General features: G+C 43.0%; 1 protein-coding gene across 1 annotated transcript in view; it reads left to right on the forward strand.

The window, feature by feature from the left end:
* AOAH (acyloxyacyl hydrolase) overlaps positions 1-20,090 on the forward strand; it is a gene marked incomplete at its 5' end in the record, with an annotated part of 76,960 nt that overhangs the window by 24,854 nt on the left and 32,016 nt on the right. The window contains 7 exons of the mRNA XM_084207737.1: positions 6,553-6,612; positions 11,952-12,022; positions 13,327-13,387; positions 13,892-13,962; positions 14,454-14,502; positions 14,834-14,882; positions 15,998-16,092. Of these exons, the coding sequence (XP_084063863.1) occupies positions 6,553-6,612; positions 11,952-12,022; positions 13,327-13,387; positions 13,892-13,962; positions 14,454-14,502; positions 14,834-14,882; positions 15,998-16,092 (456 nt within the window). The remainder of the gene's footprint in view (positions 1-6,552; positions 6,613-11,951; positions 12,023-13,326; positions 13,388-13,891; positions 13,963-14,453; positions 14,503-14,833; positions 14,883-15,997; positions 16,093-20,090) is intronic.

The following is a 20,090-nucleotide window of genomic DNA, read 5'->3' on the forward strand; positions in this document are numbered from 1 at the left end:
TGAGCTCTTACCCATCTCCCAGAACAGGGGTAGGACCAAGGTGTTGTCTCCTTCCACCTCCAGCAACCAACTTCAGTGAGTGCACTGTCCATGAGGAAAACAGCTGAATGTGGTGGGGCTTTGTTTTTTGGGTTTTTTTTAACAAAATTTGGACTCTTTTTTGCATGGGCTGGAGACTGTCCCTCTGAGTAAGCAGCTCAAGCAAACCCTCTTCCCTTAAAAGTGGTAGTTAAACCCCTTTCTGTCAAGGTATTTGTTTCTCAACAGGAATAAGGGAACTCTAGCAAAAAAACCAATTTTTTTACACTGACTGTGCCCTTCTTATTGCCTCTCCTTGTGCTCTGAGAGAGCATGAGGAGATGGGAGGAGAAGAGCAGTGCTTGGAATTCATGCTCAAGTGGTTGATAAATTGCCCACAGTAGCTCTGTGACTAGTCAGACTGAGTAAAGATGAATTACGGGTGAAAAAAATTAATATACAATCAGAGACACAGGTGCATAAAATGCAGTTTACCTCACATTTGCTTCTTTAGTTTGTAATTTGATTGATCACTTCAGTTTTATGAGTCTGCAAATGTTGGCGCAGTCCCCTGCTGAGTGTTTGAACAAGACTTTAATACTAATGACTGTTCCGTTCAACTCTTATTGATTTTCAGGTACTTCACTTATTCAGTTAGACTTCTGGATGTCCATTTCCAGAATTAGTATCATACTTGTACAGGAAAGGGAGTGAAAGAAATAGCGTTACCCGTCCTTGGATGGCAGCATAATGCTCAGGCTTTAATTACCTCTAAATAAAAAATTGGAAAGTGGAAAATATCAACATGCTTTTTCCATCATTAGTTTATTTTCTTCTGTTTCTGCACTGTTGCTTTAGTGAGGTTTTGTGTTTCGAGGAAGGAAGAGCCCCTGCTTCAGAGGCCTTTCAAACTGTCTACATAATGGAGAGACTGCAATCTGTATAAATGATACGTGCATCATTTTACATACTTCCCTGGTCTCTGACAAATTAGCCCAAATTATTATTTTTTTTTCCAAGCTGCCTGGAGCCATTAGCCCTCTGTGATTATTCTGGAAGACTTTGCTCTAATTATGAATAAAGAATATGACTCCGTTTGCATGGAGCTCAGGGTTCTCAGCACGGAGCTGGAGGAGAAGGGCATCCAGCCTGGGCAAGGGCAGCCCCCTGTTGCTGGGGCTTGGGCAAGGTGGGCTCTTCTGCTGGGAAACAGTTTCAGGAGCAGACCTCTGATGCTGGTGGGGAAGATTGGAAGGGGCCCTTGCAGCTCCTGGATCACCAGCATGACCGTGCAACCAGATGTCCCTTGTCATGGGTCCTGTGAGCCCCTTCTTGCCATCAGTGGCTGGCAGAGCAGAGCAAAGGTTCTCCTCTGCCCTTTAGTCACTGGGGTCTCCTTCAAGTAAAGAGACAAACTAATAGGGTACATCAGAAATGAAGGGTTACTGAAGGTGGCTGTAAAGTGGACAGTATCTGAAGCTGCTGTAAAACACTTTGTTGTTTTTTGGAGTGCACTTTGTAGTTTAAGCCACATCAATAATGGATATTCTAAGGTGGGGTGCAGCATCACTCCAAAAGACTGACAGTAGTACAGACATCCAAGATAGCTGGTTTAGGATGACTGGATGATGTTTTAGCCAAAAATGCTTATCAGCTCATATGCTGGAGGGCTTTTTGCACTAGGTCATGTAAAACAGGGATATTCCTCTAGTGAGTGAAAAGAGCTGAAATAGGGTGAAGAGTTTACGTAGTGCCTACCAAGATTCCTTTCTGGCCCTGGGATCAAACAGGTTTGCAGGAGATTATTCTCAGCTTGTCTCTAGATTGTTTTAAGCCAGCTGGCCTGTTTGGTTAAATGACAATTCTTTAATTGATTTGTTGGGGCCAGAATAATGGCTCGACTTCAGCACTGTGGTCGTGCTCTAGCAATTACTAAAACAGTCTGTGTTGGAAGTTTGTACTCCATCTTTCTGCCTTTCAGGGTGTTTCTGTTTCCCATCACTTCTATGCTCCACATTATCAGAGACCTTTCGGCTGCATATTTTGTCTTAAACTCCATCAATAGAATTTTGGTGGAAGCCATTTTCCATCAGCCATTTTTCATCAGCAAAAATATACCTATTTATGCAGTTATAATTTTATCTTGCCAGAATAAGCATCACTGCCACAAGCACGCAGGCTGGTTTGTGTACCCTCCATCAGGTCTTTCACTGACTTTCTACAAAGGCACATCCCTCGTGGGTATTACTGTGGTCAGCATGCTGTTTGGCAAAGTAGGAGCCAAAAAATTCTGGGTGGAAAAAGAAACCCTTTGGGATTTGGGGTTTGGAAATACTTCTGCTGCTATCTCTCATTCATCTTTCTCAGTAAAAATGTGAGCTTCCTCCCTGGAGGTGAGACAGAACCAAGATCCAGGGTGGGAGTTCTTCTGCATTCCTGATTAAGAGCAGGCTGCCGGGCCAAAGTAAACTTCATGACTGGGACCTGTTTCCATCTTTTGAGACCACAAGCAGTAAAACAAATGGCATCTGGGAGGTAGGCTAGGTCCTGTGGAGCCAGATGCCTTCCTTTTAGCCTTTGTTCTTGGAAACAAATTAAAATCTACTGAAATGTGAGTTTCTGCTGCAGCCAGAACTGAGCCCTGAAGAAACTAGCTATAGATAGGTAATAGCAGGAGGCACAGTTTGAGTGCTAGTTCCTCCTCTTTTACTTGTTTCTCTTAATTTCCTCTGCTCCTCTTCACTGGCAGAAAAAAAAATAAACCCTACCCCAACTGAAAACCCAAGCAACCCCAAAAAGCCAAATCAAACAATCCTAACATTCCACCAAATAAATCCAAAGGAAGTAGGGTGGCACGGGGTTTGCAAGGTGGTGCATGCAGCTGTGCCATGCCAATGTAGAAGCTGTCTCAGGCAGGACCCTAGAAAACAAGCACAGAGGTATTTGGGGTGGCAGACAAAAGTGTGAGGACAAGGAAGCGTTGCTCATGAACAAATCTAGCTGTGCTATTTAGTTGACAAGCTTTGCAGAATTTTGCTATCTTGCTACTCTCGGTTAAAGGATGATGAAAATGAGTTAGAAGGGAAACTTGGAGTGTTTTGTAAATATCTGGTCTCCTGGGAAAAAGCTGGCTAACAAGGATGATAAATGAGAATTAGAGTTGGTTCGGGCATTTGTTTACGATGAGAAATGCATCCGTTTGCCAAAAAAGAAATCATTACTGGGAACACGTGGTCTCTGTGGAGAGCACTGAAAGAAGGCAGTGAATGAAATCCCAGTGACACTCTGCCCTTGGCCCCATCCATGGCTGGATACCTTGTGCACACAGGGTGGCAGGGCTGCTCCAGTTGGGCTGGATGGTGCTGGCTGCTCCGCAGGGCTCATCCATCAGCTGCTGAAGCCTAGGGAGCCCCCTCCTTGGTAGTGCTCTCATGCCATGGGAAAGAGAGGAGGCTCCTTGCTAGCCATGGTGCAGCAGGGGAGGTTGTGTGGGTGGTATGGCCTTCAGTGGCAGGCTTGACAGGCTGGTGTCAGCCAGGGATTACAGGTGACCCATGAAACCAGGAGTGTTTCCTTCCCGGTGGGTGTTTCAGCTGCCAGTCTTCCACAGTCCGACCTGGAGTCTTGGCTGAAGGAACTTGTGAAGTGAGAGAAAGTGTCAACTTCAGTCCTTCAGGGAGAGCATTTTCTGCACACAAGGTCATTCCAGCCTTTTCCTCCCTTGTTTTCTGCTTTCTGAGTGCAATATTCTTGTAGCTTTCTGAAGCATGCATTTCTCATGTGCTGCTGCTGCTGTAAGAAAGGTCTCTCCTACCCTGCCCAGCAGAAAAGGATTGATAAATCCTACCTCTCTGGGAATTTTCCTTCTATTATAGTCAAATTCAAGCCATTTTTCACATCTGCCTCTCAAGTAATTTTATTGCAGAAATGACAGCAGCTGGTATTGTACAGCATAACTATGGCAAACGTAAGACGCATGATTGGTTTTGGGGACAGCAGCTGCCCGGGGGGAAAAACTAGAAAACAATGTCTTGGCTCATTGCTAGCTTCTCTCATCTGTTTGTGACATACCCTGATTTTTAGAAGACTATAGACACCATGAATTAAACATATATTAACTACATACATGAATGTGACACATATATTAAAACCCAGCAGTTTAGAAGTCTGTGTGCCTTGCTGCTTATGCTTATTCGTCCGTGTCCCTTTGTGTTGTTCACCATAAATTTTTGACCCTTGAATACCACGGTTAATTAATTTGCTTTGATCATTGCCTAAATCAATTATAATGACATGCTAAATTTTATCCCCAGCACAAAAATGCTGGCAATGATTACTTTAAATACAAATTAAGTCTGCTTTAATATTCTAATCTGGCATGCTGCTGTTCAGTAAGGTGCCATCACATGAGGGACATTTTGGTTTTTTTCCAAATGCTGTAATAATAGCATTTGCTGAAGCATCCCTATTTTGCCCCTTGCTGAGTTCCTGTAGCTCTGTCCAGATGAATATAAACTTGTGCTGACTTTGCCTCAGAGCCCTCAGACCCAGTTGATTTTAGGCTGGCAGTAATGTCCTTAAGCTGGGCTGTAGGAGGGACTGATAGCAGGTCTTTTCAGACAGAACAGTTTGTCCCCACTAACAGTTTTGAGCAGAAACCAGGTGTTAATGTGTTTGTGATATTCTGGATTTTTTTTTTCCATTTGAAACATTTTAAAAAATAATTGCTTTTTATCTCCTTTTTTATTTTAAGGTTGGGGGTTTTTTTGCCAATTCTCAAAGCCTGCAGAACATAAGTAGTTATTCCTGTTGAAAGTGAGCAAACAGGCAGTGCTTTCAGCCTTCATCATTCTGAACGCATTCTGAGGAGGAGGACAGAGGCCATCACTTAGTTATGTCACATATCATATCTCACAGATATGGCTGTTTTCAAAGGTGGCCTAAAAAATGCAGCACAACATGTGGGAATTGTCATCACTGAGGTACAAGAATACTGTCCTGAATTGAAAATGGAGCAGCAGGAGGGAGCACACTCGTGTTGCCTCCACCCTCCCAGACTCCTCTGACTGCCTCTTCTCTTATTTTTTCTTTCCTAAATTGGAGTTGTGAGAACTCCCTTTCTTATGGAAAGATACAGCTGAATTTAGAAAGTGCTGTTCATCAGAGTTGTTAAACAGTTGTTAAATATTTTGGATGGCATGAGCATCCCCTCACCTCCATGACTGGGAAGAGTCCTTGTGGCAGGAGAAACAGTGTGACCTTTCTGTGCTGTGATGCAAGACAAATGTCTTAAGGCCAGGTCAATGTTTAATGCCACAGTGCAGACACAGCAGCTACTTATTGCCCATCCCTCAACACTTCTCCAGGCAGCACCTAGGGCTGTGGACCACACAGAGGGCAAAGATGTATTTGTGGACGTTTTTGCAATGGCAGAGCCTTGAGGAAAGCTTGGAGAGCAGGACCAAGGACAAAGGCAATGTTTGGCAGTTCCTGGCCATGGCAAGCAGCTGTCAGGGTGCATTTGACTTTGCTGCACCACACATGGCACATGTGTCCTCCTGCTGCCAGCAGAGCTGTCCTTGGCTGTCACTCACACTCATGGACGGTGCCCCTTGCACAACATTTCCTCTGCTCCTTCAAAGAGCTTGTGTGCAAAGGGATTTCAGGATTTATTTGTGTATCACTAGTAGTTGACTTATTTGTAACCCATGGCCTTATGATGGCCAATCCAGTGCCTCTCCAAGACCTTTTCTTGGAATGGTTCTCCTGCTCTTTCTTTCTATGTAGGTATAAGTATCCACATTGTGGGAATGGTTCTCCTACTCTTTCTTTCTATGTAGGTATAAGTATCCACATTGTGGGGGTACCCCAAAATGCCTCTTCAGCACAAGTTGGTATGGACCCACCAGAAAAACTGTCTTGCCACTGTCAGCAAGAGCTTGCTCTCCAGGGCAGGTATTTTCAGAATAAAAAGCTACCCTTCCTGGATCCTTAGTGGGGGATTTTCCTTCCAAACTCTGTTCCCTGCTTTGTACCTTCCTGCACACCATTGTTCCTGTGCTGGGATGAACCCCAGCTGAGTATAACCCTTATCCATGCAAGAGCAAATGTTTCTTCTGTAGCCTCCCACAGCAAGTCAGACTGATGTTACATGAGTAACGCTCTTTTAGCCTTTTAATGGATGAGTTTTCCTTCAGGAGGAGTTGCTAGAGAAGTATGTCCTCTGCAGCTCACGCAGAGCAGTCAGGATATGAATTTCAGCTCTTCAGCTGATCTGGACTTTTCCTTGGGAAATAAATGATGCCCTGGAGCAAAATAAATGAACTCTTGCTCCTGGAGTTTCATAGGAGGTGACTGGATAATTGATTGTTAGTCCAATATAAAGTAACTGATGAGGAGTTTGTGGACTCATACATCATTTCTGTGCTGTGACTGATATTAAAATAGAAAAAAATGGTAGGAAATGGGGGGAAAAGTTGGTAGGATACTGTGAGGCTGATCTGGTTGTTTTTCATTTTGTTCTTGCTCTCCTAGGTGGGACTGAGTGTTGCAATAAGAAAAGCAAAAAGAATTATGAAGACTTCCAAGGACTTGGTAAGAAATCGATGGCATTAAGGTGTTTTACTCTGTACTGGCATTCTATCAGGGGTGAGTCCTTGTTTGTTTTGTCTGACTGTGAATCCTCCTGATTAGCATTGAATTGGATGCTGACTCACTCCTACTTGATGCAGGATCTGCTCTATCAGGTGACACTGGAAGAAAGAGAGGGAGAAATAAAGGAAAAATATGAAAGTATGGGGAGCGCATAAAAAATAATGAAAAATGCAGCTGCCTTGTAGGTGTATGTAAGTGGGTGCCTCATGAACTGACCCATTGCCTCAGAGCAGAACTGTGCTTTGGGGCTGTCTGAAACTCAAGCAAAGGCCTGAATGCAAATTCTGTGTATTTTTCCTATATTTATGAGTTGCTGCCTTTGCCTCTAAAATTTGAAAAATGGGATTTGAAACCTTTCTGCCTCCAACAGTTCTCAGATTTGTAGAGAATCTCTAAAGGGTAGCAGAGAAGGGTAGCTAAAAAGGGTAGCTAAAAGCTAGTGAACCTAGCTTTTATTCTGCTAGGTTCACTTAGGTGAGTCAGTTCAGCCCTAGAGTTTGCTTCCAGTTAAGTCACTTAATGCAGAGGAAATGCTTTAACTGTTTGTGGAGAAATTATTTACATTGCTTATTCCTGAATCCTTACTGCGAGGCTAGTCACAAAAGTGAAAATTGAGGTGCCTAATTAGCCTTTGGGCAATTGCCAAATTACCAAGCCCGGGAAATAAACAAAGTGCTGGAGAGACTGCCCTCAGCTCCTGCAGAACAGCAACCAGCAGGACCTCTTACTCATTTCCCTTCCTATTCAGTGCTCTGCTACTGATGGCCGGAAATTTCTGCTCAAATGACATGAAATTTTTATTCTTCTTTCCCTGGAGCAAGTCCCCACATTAACATCTGTAACAAGATGGATGCTCTGAGTCAAGCAGGTCCTCTCTGTGAGCTGGAGAGGGACCAGCATGGGGGTGCTGCCCTGTGGGACACAATTCCTCTGCTTCCTTGCATGTGCTGTACCCTTGACATACTGGGCTGAGTCCCTGACATGGCCAGCCACATCCCACTTTCTTGGGATGGGTGTGCCTCATCCTTTCAGGCTGTCCTGGGTAGGGTGGCATGGGTGACATCAATCTTTGGGTGCAAGAGGCTCTCCTGTTTTGCCTTTACTGTCATGTATCCTCAAAACTGCTCAATGCCCCGATACCTCTCTCAATCTCCATTGGCCCTCGGCCCCTTCCTGCTCCTAGCTGCCCATTTGCCAGCAGGAAGGACAAACAGACTGGAAGCAGAAAGGTCACAGCTGGGTTTCAATGTATTTCCAAACCTCCTGCACAATACAAGGTCAGCTCAAATTAAAACACATATGCTTGCTCGGGCCTCTCCTGCAGCTATTCCTAGTGTGCTTCCTGGCTGAATGACCCCGGCTGAAACTTATTTTCAACCTGGAAAATAGAAAACAACTTTTCTAGAGGCATTACTTCAGCTTGCAATTTCCCATTCGCCCAGGCTGAAGTTATTTTCAGATCCAGAAAAACAATGCAGTAAGAAACACAAAAGAGAATCTCTAGGAGGGAGCGCGGTGTGAATCATGCTTGCATAAGCCATGTATCCCAGAGCAGCAGCATATGATGAAAGAGTAAGGAAATCACCTGCACAGTCTCAAGGCTCCCAAATCATGATCCTACCTGCACAGGCAGATACACCTTAGTGAGAGCTGAAGTACTCTCACTGCCTGGGGACAGGATTACCTGGCTGAGCGTGTGGGTGAGGAACCAGAAACACTCCAGCTGTGGTAGGACATCCCTGCATAAATATCAGTGAATAAAGAAAAACATTCATGTGGTCTCTTTCATGCTCTGGCTCAAATTAGATCTGTCAATTCTTCCCATATCTGCTCTTTTGGTTGCTTTTGCTGCATTGCATGTTTGGGAAAAGCCTTCTGAACAAGCTCTTGCAAGTTAACTGTCCCCATCTCGGCATGGCAGCTGTGTGTGACTGTGCACAAAAAAAAGAGATGTGATGATGGCTGTTGTAATGAGAATGGGAGATCCATCTGGATCCCAGGGTTTCACATTTACTTGGAATTTCTTAGGATCATTATGAATTTGAAAAGAAGAAAAGGTAATCAGCAGAAGTAGAGATGCAGTGAAAGCAGCTACAATTCCAAGAAATTCAAATAAATGTCTCTGTTCATTAAAAGGAGTGAGCCATCTGTAAAGCACCGGCTTAAACCAAACACCAACAAGCATTAGGGGCTCATTGTTATTCTTTTTAGTAAAACCAATTAAAATAATTACAGAAATGTCATTAGGGAATGTTAGCAGGCAATGAATAGGATATTAGTGTTATCAATCACTGTGAGCACCTCTAGCATTAACTCTTCTTGTGGGTGGAGAAGATACTAAGGGGCATCTTTGAGCAATAGCAGTGAAAGAATGGCGATTAGAGTTCTGGCATTCAATGAGAGCAGGCACCATTTGTGCAGTCCTGAGGTCCCTGCAAGTCACAGCCTGGCAGTGGGGCAAGTGGGAAGCCATGGAGGGAGCCCAAAGCCAGCTGACAGAGAAGGCAGAGAAGGACACAAGCTGATCTCCTGCCCACTCACCCATGTTACACAGAGCAAGTAGCCCATCTTCTGTCAACAGCTCAGGCTGCAGCTGTAGCCTGTCTCTGCTGGGAAGGACCCAACAGTGCCTGTTCACACAACGATTCCCTCCTTTTTCATATCTGTATTCCTTGCCTTTTGAGAGTAGCCCAAGACAGCCTCAAAGATCAGATGAGCCCCTCTCCTGCACAATGCCAAGCAGAGCTAAGGCATTACCTCCAGATCTCACTGTCCCACCTGGAATGGGAATACAAAGGCTGTGGAGCCAGAGGCTGCTGGGCTTCAGAATGCTGCTGCAGCTGGTCCTCAGCAACAGCACTGCCAGGTTATCATCACACATCCACTCCCACCAAAGCTGAGCAGTCTTTGGCACTGCAGGATAACCTTCCTTTGAAATCAACAGAGAGCCAGTCAGCAAGAATTTTCAAAAGACTAGCTGAGAAAAAGACAGGAAAGATTTTATTCTGTTTACAGCAAAGAGTAAACTTTTAGAGTAAACTGCCTGTGAGCAGAATAAAAGGAGGTTTTACTTATGTACTTATTTTTTGCAAGCCCTGTAGTTTGTCTTTCTGGTGCGGTTTTGACTCCAGGTGCCTTAACTTCAAAGGCTTTGCATACCGTGGCTTAGGCTGAAGTGAAAAGCTGACAGCTCAGATGAAGACCCCGCAAATCTTAGCCTGATGGAAGGCTTAAAGAGTCTCTGGTGCTTCTCTTGGCAGGATAAGTCCTGCATGAAGGAGGGGGGAGAAGTGATTTCTTTCCTCTTTCCAGGAAGTGTACATAAGTTTACAAATCTCTTTGAGAAAAGCTGGCATCCTGTGCACCTCTCATGCCCTCTGCCCACCTGACATACACACAGAGCCAAAGGGAGGCCTGTGTCCCAGTCCTGCTGCAGGACACAGCCCTAAGGCAGCCAATAGCTTCAATACAGAGGGCAACTGGAGGTGCAGCAGAGGGACCACGTTGGCCTTTCAGCCTAAGGAAAGGCCCCACTTCCTTGGCTGCTTTTGGCTTTTTTTCCCCATTTCTTCTGTGGCTGTGTTCTGGTTTCTCCTTTCACTCCACCAGTATCTCAACCCCCTCCAAGGTGGTGTGACTAAAGCTTTGTCATTTGAGTGTGTTGGACAGAATTGAAGAAAGTTAATTGGTGGCTTTTTATCAGGTTTCTTGTCTCCTTGACTTTCCTTTTTCTTTTCTCCTTGATTTCACTTTTGCCTTCTTCAGAAAGTGCACTGTTACAGCTCCTACTCCACTACAGATCCCTCCTCTTCCTCCTCCTTTTCAGTGGTACCTGAGAAAGGTACCACTCTTTTTCATCTTCGCCTTGCTCCATGGTCACTTCAGCCACCAGCACAAATGTTGGCTGCACCCTTTGAACTATGGGTTCTGTCCCCTCTCCACTAGCCCAGTTCTCCTCTCCACCCTGAGATCCTGGCTGTGGTGTATTTCTGTGCCTGACCTCTTGCTCTGGGCAGCATGAGACCCTTACTTCCATAGCCTCTTGTTACCTGTCCAAGCAAACACCTTCCCTGGAGCTGCAAGGCAATGCCCTACACTCCTTGGCCTCACTGCCTTGCTGTGCTGCCTCAAAGTTCTCCTTTGTCACTCAGAGCTGTATTCACTGGGGTTATAGACCCACATGGTGGGTAATAACCTTCCACTGGCCTCCACTGAGCTGTGTCCAAGCCTTACCTTCTGTTTCATGATGGGCATGGGTTGTAACATCATCAGGTTGAGGACTACCTTACTCTTTTTTTCCTGTGTACATAAAGTATGTAACAGAAGGCAGCTGGTCCAAGGACACAGCTTTCAAGGGCTGTGTCTGTATAAAGAATTACCCTTCTTTGCATAAAGTTATGAGTATGCCCATCTGCTCATCTGCTCTATATTTACATGGTAAATGTAGCCTCAGTGAATACAGAGAACTGGGCTGTGCACCAATTAGCCCTCTGCCTTCAGAGACCACTTGAGCACCCTCAGTGTTTCAAGACCAGCTGAACTTACAGTGCAGCCACATCAGCAGTGTGTTTGTGGGATTACTTGCCCATGCAACACAATTCATTAGGAAGGTCTCTTTCAGCTTCTGAAGCTTCCTGGCTACCTGGAACATCAACTGGGTTGGCCCAAGGCTATGGGCTGTTCATGTTGAAGCAGTTTTTCTAGCAGCAGCTGTCTTTTACATCTTACAGGTTTGGCCAAGATAAAATCTAGATTTCCAGGTAAAAATCTCATTTTAAAAAATCAAGGGTATTCTATGCACAATCTGGATCCTCTCATTTCTCCTCTTCTTAGAATTGTCCCTGGCCTTTGGCATGTAGAAACCAGACTCATGGCTCCAAGTGTGTGGCTTTCACTAGTTTTGCACTGTGTCCGATGTCACCATTTAGCAAACTTGAGAACAGGTTTTTTTGAGAACAGAATTTTTACAAAGAATGAAAACAAAATTGGTTACATGAGAGAAGACAGAGAGAAGACCAGAACTTTTTCTTTCCTTTTCAAGTTTTACAGGAAAGCAAGAAGAGTTGGTTTGTAAAATGCTCAGCCTTACTCATTGACTGCTGTGTCAGATCTAAATCCTCTGGCATGTAGCCTCCTTATCGGCATTACTGGAGTTTTTGGATGTTTGTAGGCAGAACATGAATGGTTTAGCTCTGTAATTTACTGACACTGACTATCCTGAGCTACACCACCTCTGTGAACTAATGCATCCATCTACTTTTATTTTTCTTCCTCTCCAGAAAAGCTTCATGGGGTTCTCAAGTGTATGTGCATTTCCCCCTCTGGCTAACCTGTGTGAGAAGATTAAATAGTAGGTATACATTTTCAGTCCTTAACCAGAAACAGAACATGGTAAATTTGCTTCTTTCAAAAGTCATCCTTAGCTAACAGAGCTTCCCAAATTTACTTGTGTTGGTTTCCTTTATAAAACCACTGTCTAGGCAGTACAGAAGGAGCCTGCACAGAGTTCAGGTAAGTAATATTTTTCACAGGGAACCTTGTGGTTGTTTTAGTGCTTAAAGCATTTGCTCAATTTTAGCATGTCTCAGAGCTCAAATATGTGACACTCTCACAGATGTGACATCTCCAACAGGAAGCCACCCTTCTCCTGAGATTTTCTGAGCCCAAGAAACTTCTTCACTGAATTTGTTCACCCAGTTGTGGTGCCCATGTCTCAGTGCAGGAAGGCCAACACAGCACCTGCATAACTGTGTGAGGAACCCAAATTTAATGTCAGTTGTGAAGGACAGAACAATCCCAAGGTGTTTAAGAAAGTCAGGTGGATGGCATCCAGTAAAAACAACTCATGACACGGCTGACATTGGGTCAGTTTCTAAGAAAGGCCAGGGACATGAGCTGGGCAATTACTCGTAAAGCGTCTTTGTCGATGTACTCCAATGACTTGGAGGAATACTCAAGCAGGTCTAAGAATAAATCAGGATTATCAGCTGTATATTTGACTGATTCAACTGCCAAGACTATCTTGCTCACCTATTTCTGCTCATTTAACTGAAACTGCAAATATCAGGAGTTTATTTGGAATGGGTTGATTGACATGAAAAATCTTGCAATTGTCTTTTGAAATGTTAGTCAGGATACATAAGCTGAGTTTGAGCCTTGTGAGTTCAGACAGTGGAAGGGAATGAAATTATATATCATATGTTGGATTGCATATATTCAACTCAGATTTTCTGATCTCTCCCTCATGCCCTCTCTCTCCCTCACCGTTTTTGGGTTTTTACTTTCCTCTTTCTGTAGCTAAAAAAAAAAAGAAAAAAATAACAAAACAAAACCAACCAACCAAAACCCCCCCAAAATTTTACCACAGATTTGTTGTCCTGGTTTGTTTGAGAGACTGCAGGTTTGACACTGAAGCCATACAGGAGTCCATCAGCCTCGCCTCCAGAGCTCCGTCAGTGGATATTGAAATACAGAATTTGCTCTTTTGGGCAGGATCACTTTGCTGAAGTACAAGCACAGAGGCACAACTGAATGTAGAGCAGTGAATATCATGCCAGTTATTATCTGTTCTGTACACTTCACTGTGTTTTTTACTTTCTTAATAGATTCCCTTCCATATGTTAACGCTATGGGTTTTGTTTTTGTTTTTTACAGTGTTCTAAGAAATAAACTGCCTTTTGAAGATTTTGATGGAGATAAATTTAGCACCTTCCCAGTAAGCAAAGCCTTTCCTTTGGTACAGTAATCCCTTGATAATGAGGATGTCTCTGGAATTCCTCCTACTTTCTGCAAAGCCTTATCCATTCATGTGAAAATAGGAATAGGAATAAAATGAATGGAAGGTTTTTTGTCATAAAGTGTTGGGTTTTTTCCTGGATGCAAAAGCAATCATTCATGTGTGCCACCTGGGGAAATGCACACATAAAGCTGTGCTCCCTGCAGAAGCAAATTGCTCTGCTGCTGAGTGGTTGTTTACTGAATTAATAAGAGGTGAAGTAAAATCATATTAAACAAAAAATAAATTGCCAACTTGTATCATTTCTGCAGCAAAGCATGCTAGGTGTCACTTATTAAAGCTTAGCAGAGGGACTCTGGAATACAATCTGTTTATGGGGTTTTATTCCTACACCTGGAGTTAGATTCTCATTTTAGATATTTTAAATTAAAAGTGCAAGAGTAATAATGGCTGTCCTATCTGTGTGTTTCTCCTGGCCTTTAGACATTGAGGGGCTATCACTGGCGAGGCAGAGACTGCAACGACAAAAACACAACCGTGTACCCTGGCAGGCGGTAAAGATTTTAATTAGCTTAAAGGCTTCTTATTAGCTGTGGCTTGGAGAAGAATGAGCTCCAGATTTTGGTGTGACCATACTCTTAGCAGCACATCACTGCTTCTTGCTTGACTTCGCTGTGAGGGAGACAAGAGGGGATGACCAAGACCAGGATGGGACTCATTTGCAGGGGTGGTGAACACATTTCTTTCCTTTCTCTAAAGCATCTGCAGCTAAAATTGGTCAGACAGAGCAGAGGTGGGGAGGGAAACTGTGCCACTGACTAAAAGGATAAGTTTCATTCAGCAACTTCCAGTATTAACTTTAAATTAATATTGCACTTTGCTAGGAAAAAGTGCCTCTCCTAGATCCAAAGGGGGAAAAACCCCACCCTTCCATGCAGAAAGGAATTTCTAATTCCTTTTTCATTTTGGTGAAAAATGGCACTGGGGATCTTATTTCCCGATTCTTTTTTGTGACATTTCTTATCCTTTTTTGTCCCCGTTTTAGTCCTGATAATTGGGATGCAAAAAGTGACTCTAACTGCAATGGCATATGGGTAGGTAAATGAAGTTGTACTTTCCTGATTGCTGCTTCTCTTTGTCCTCTTTAGTCTTTGATTTAGTTTAGAAGTGTTTCTTTTTTATTTATTCTGGTTTTATTAGCTGAGATTAAGTTTATTGATGCTTATGATTATTTAAATTATAGCTTATATGATTCATTAAAATGTGTATATACTTATTAAAATAATGTCACTGCATCATTATTATGATGCAGTGCCTCCTGCAGGCAAACATTCAAGAATAACTAAATTCTCAGCCTCTGTTTTGCACTGCCATTCCTCAGGTGCTAGATAGGTACTGTTATCTACCCTTTCCCTTCTCCAACAGGGTGTGGATCCAAAAGATGGAATTCCCTATGAGGAGAAGTTCTGCAAAGGTAAATCATTAGAGTCAATACAATAAAGCATGTGTCTTATGTATTAATTTTATAAATATTACAGTACTTGCACATTCACAAGGCTAGGGAAAGACAATAGGCCTTATGACATGATGAGAAAAGCAAAATTATTGAGTTTTTTTAATCTTGAGGATGGGTAAAGATGAAACTTGTAAAACACAGGCTGCTGGTAATTTCCTCTTAAGAGTCAGCTCAGTAATGAAGTTGAATACATGGACTGGGGACAGCACAAATAGATGTCAGCTCTGCATCTTCTCTGGTGCCTGAAGACTAACCCAGAGTAATGGCTTTGAGATTTAGGGAAGCAGCTTAACGTTTGCATTTGTCCAGTTTTACCTCTTGCCATAAATACATACATTTTTTTCCAGATAAGGCCTTAAAGGGGTGAAGTGATGGCATGAGCTGATCTCCCTGATCATGATGTGGGTGGGTGCCTGTGTGCCCACACTGCACAAATAAAAGCCTCACAAACCAGCATGACTGCAGTTGCCACTCACCTCACCTCACACTGAAATCAGTATCCTGGGGATGAACCATTGCCTGGCAAGACTCCTCAACATTTTTAGATGAAAGGCTAATCTACAAATGTTAAGTGACATTAATTATAAACCAGACAGATTGTTCTAGCAGAAATACTCATATGAGTAGCACATCCGCCACCCAGTTCTGTTATAAGGAGCTTTGAGCAATTTTCTGAGTAATCCGATTTCCCTAAATGTTTAAGTACTTTTTAATGCATAATCTATGGATAGCAAAAATAAACACTGTCTGCACAGCAGAACCTCTGCTGAAATAACACACAGTTTGAATGCAGCCAGGATTCTTTTCTGATTAGCAAGACCTCCCCCTGTTTTTCATGCCCAGTTCCCAGTTGTTTCTCTAGGGTTGTTGGCAAATCCCTCATAGACGGTTTCTGCTGCAGATGGAGTGAAAATCCTATTGCAGTGTCTGAACATTTAAGCCACGTGAAGGGTGGTGTAGTCAGTCACCCTGTGACTCCATCAGCTGCTACCTCTGTTCCTCTTTTAGCACTCCCCAAGCTGGGTTTCAGTTTGCTCCTTCTGCCCATGTGACTAACAAAATGCATCCATCAGGTGCGGACTCCAGAGGGGTCGTGCTCCTGGGAGACTCGGCCGGCGCTCACTTCCACATCCCTCCCGAGTGGATGACCGTCACGCAGATGTCAGCGGTGAGGAGTCACGTTCAGCTTGCCAAAACCACTGATTGCCGTTTGCTTTCTCTGCTGTGCTGCAGGCTGCCAAGGGGAAACAAGTGCAAAATGCTTCGGTGCACTGGAATTTGTAGTTATGGTCTCACATGTATCGGTCCCCTCCCACATCTGCTCCTATGAAGATAAAAAAGCACAGCCCCGTGCTGCTGCCGCTCCTCCGGCATCTGTGCAATTGGGTCAGGGAAGAGTTTGGCTGCAGCATCCCGGTGCTGTGCCAGAGACACAAACCAGGACATCTGGCTTTCCAGGCACGTGCCTGCAGCTCAAGGAGACCTGTGCTGTCTGTGGGATCAGACCTGCCATTAGCAGCCTGGTTGGGACGGCTCTTTGCTGTGAGGGTGTTTGCAGAAGTGACCCTGCTGACAGACAGGGAATTTCTGCTTTAGGGATCTGGCTCTGAAATGACGTGCCCTGGATTGTTTTCCCTCGTCCTGTGGCATATGTGAAATAGGTCTCATAACTCCAGTGCTCTGGCTTTGGGGACTGCTGAACAAATGCATTCGCAGGTGCTTGAGGGTCATCCAAGGATTTATAATAGATTTGTCCTTAAGGGTAGAGTTCCTGTGGCCATAAAATATCACTGCCACACTGGGTGGTATGCCAGCCCTTCCTATTTTCAAAAAACAACAAAGTGCACCTGACTGTGAATTGTACTGAGCCTGTTGCAGTTCACTTGCATGTAATGAAATAATTGAGAGGAAAAGATCATTCCAGCAAACTGCAGTTATGGGGTGGATAAATGTTCAGGTATGTTCCCAACCTTCACTGTTGTTTCCTATCCCATCAGTCTCTAGCCAGGGAGGACTGTACCTTGTCCTTCTCTCCACAAGAGTCTGTTGCACAGGGGTGAGCAGATAGCTCATCATGCCCACCCTTCCTGATGAAAACCTTCTACATATCCACTGGTGTCTGTGGAATAAGGTTACAGACATTTTCTGGAGAACAATTCTTTTCCCAGACTATTAGTAGTTGCAACGCTGTGGGAAGTCTGAGAGTTTCATGGGTTTTTTTCCACTTTTGCTCCCAGAGCTGATTTAAATGTTGCAGATTAGGCATTGTTTTTCTTTGTTAAATGCTTATGAACAACAATTAGATGAATGACACTGATGACAGAGCTGATGAGGAACATAATAAATTACCCCTAATGATAATTGAGATTATCTCATCTAATAAAGATGATCATAATACTGATGGCAAGGATGATTCTGACAGTAAGGCTGGTAGTAAAGCCATGTAGGCAAGACCAGTTTTAGACTATGTCAGCATTTTATTATCATTGTAATGAAGATTTAGAAACAATTTTTCTTGCTTGAAGCTTGCTGATCCACCAGCTGGATGGGTCAAGGTCTGCTGATAGCATGCCAGGGCACAAACTTCAAGGTGGGGCGCTGGAGTACAGATTACAAAAGTGAGTTTTGGAGGCTCTTTGTTAACTGTCTGCTGAGTGCAGAGCAGTTTGCATGGGGAGGGAATTGGTGCACTTTGTGTAAGACCCAAAAAACATATGTGATGTTTGGGATAGGAAGCAACATGCTTTTTTCTAGGACTGTTTCCAAGCTTTCCTACCAACCTGGCAAATCAGTTAAATATTAATGCAGACATACAGAGATCTCAGTTGTAAAACTATTATCTGTGATTAAACTCTAGCAAAAGTAAGAGGTTATTTATTTTGGAGCTCACCATGAGTGTGAAAGCTGTCACCTGAGCACAAAAGCACTAGCAGTACCATTTCTGAACTAATTCAGGCTTTATCACTGCCTCTTCCTTTTCCTTGCCCTTTGTGTCTTGCTCTCTCTGTGGAGGACGTCATCAGCAGCAATTTAACTGCCTTGAGGTTGTGAAGGTGCAATATTGCTGCCTCTTGTGTTGTATTAAAAGCCACTGGAAAATATTCTTCATCTCTAGGCTTAGTTAACAAATTAACTGACTTCAATGATTTTTTCAGTGCAAGGCTTCTTCCCTCAAGGAGAGTTTTGAAGCACATCCAGAGATAGTTTTGTCACCAGAAAGAGTGCAGAGAGTCTATGTCCTAATCTTACAGGAAGCATCTTTAATCTGGGACCACAGCAAGAATTTGAAGTTAGGCCTTGGAGAAGAGAGGAAAAGGCATCATCTTTGTGTACCTGCTGTTCCCTTGTGCTAACTCAACACACTTGGCTTTGATCTGCGAAAATTTCTTTGATAAGACACGTAAAAATATTAGTTTGTCAAATGGTTTTATCCACAGTCAATACTAGAGTAAGTTCAAAGCTTTAATTTTCATTTCAATAGAACCTCAAACCTCTACATGGAATTTCAAATAGCACTTCCTTGCCCCTGCCCTGTGCAGATTTTTTATCATGTGTACAGGAAAAAGTTTTGTGCCTGTTAATTTAAATTTATTCTGTGTATTATTTTATTACTTTAATATTTTTCTATATTTTTACATATTCGCTTTATATGCTTTCTATATTTCACATATTTCTTATTTATATTTATCCTTTTATATGTTTACATATAAAAGTGTTTACATATACAGTGTAAAGTAAAATTTACACTTGGTAACAATGCTGTGGGCTTATCTGCTAATCAGCACAACATCAGTGGCAGCTGTTAATTCCAGTTTTAAAGCTAATTAGGTGAGAAAATAATTTTTTAGGAGATGCTGAGTATTCCATTAAGAGGCTCTGCAGAATGGTTGTTTTCCCTGATTTTACTGCACATAGTCTACCTTGCAAAGGGGATCCTATGATAAGTATGGAAAGAAAAGAGAGTGTGAATGAGAAATTCACTCGGGATGTTGTCTGGGTAGCTGGATATTCAGCACAGGGGTGACAAGATAAGATCTGGGCTGAACAGCTTTGGAATTCATATGTCCATGCCATCAACTTGAAGAGCATTGCTGGGAAGATGCTATACATTGGATTTTGGATTTCCTGGTCTAATTAGGAAGTTACTGCTCTCTTAGCTCTGCCCTGTAAGGGTCACAACCCCCAGTGCAATCTGGTGCAGGGGGACATGCTTCTGTTATATGTCTCACGTTGTACAGGATGCATCAAGTTGCATCATTTATTTTTCCCATTTCAAGTCCTTTGGCATGCTAGATATCAGAGGGGGCACTCTTGTTTTCCAGTGCTATTTCCAAAGCCTTTATCTAGGAGCCAGTCACATACACGGTTAGCATCCCTCTCAGAGTATGTTCTTCCCAGAAAGAGCACATGGAGGCATTAATGGGTGTGAGAAACACCCATTATGAGGTAGAAACACCTTTGAAAACTGCAGCTCAGGCATGCTATTTCTCCAGTTGAAACAAACAATCAAAGAAAGAAAACTACTTAAAAACCACCACTCTTTCCTATATAGGGGAAGTCACGAGTGCCTTACACAAAAAGAATGATACATCTCTAAGAAGGGGTCAAGTCAAATTTATTTTGGCTTTCTGGTAATCAACAGCTCTTGGGTTTGCCAGATTTTTCTTTAAGAGTTTCAACAAGAATTGAGCTGAATATTCATCCCTTTAACCTGAAAATCTGCATGCTGAAAGGGAAGTGTAATGCAGTAGACATGCACTTTTCAAGGCCTAGCAAAGCAGAAGTACTAGGGGTTTTTTTGAGGTGGATGTTTTTTGCAGAAAGCTAATGTTGAAAACACTAGTATGTCTAGTGGTGGATATTGTGCTCCTGCTGGTCTGTCCATCTGCTTACTATTGACTTCCAAACAGCTACTAATTACGGCATTTTTCTGTTGTATGTCTGGAATAGAAGCAACTTTCATATCTCATTTTAGAGAGATTTTTATTTTGAGGTAAAAGCACTATATTTATAAATGTGATGGAAATAATACCCTTTCTGGAAAGATGCAATTTAAAACTGTTGGATCTCTATTTTGTTGCTACATTTATCCATAGTCCAGTAGATACCCACCTGCCCACAAACTCAAGGAATTCTCAGATATCATTAACTGTTTCATACTATCTA

This window comes from Fringilla coelebs (assembly GCF_963513975.1).
Source record: "Fringilla coelebs genome assembly, chromosome: 1".
NCBI lineage: Eukaryota > Metazoa > Chordata > Aves > Passeriformes > Fringillidae > Fringilla > Fringilla coelebs.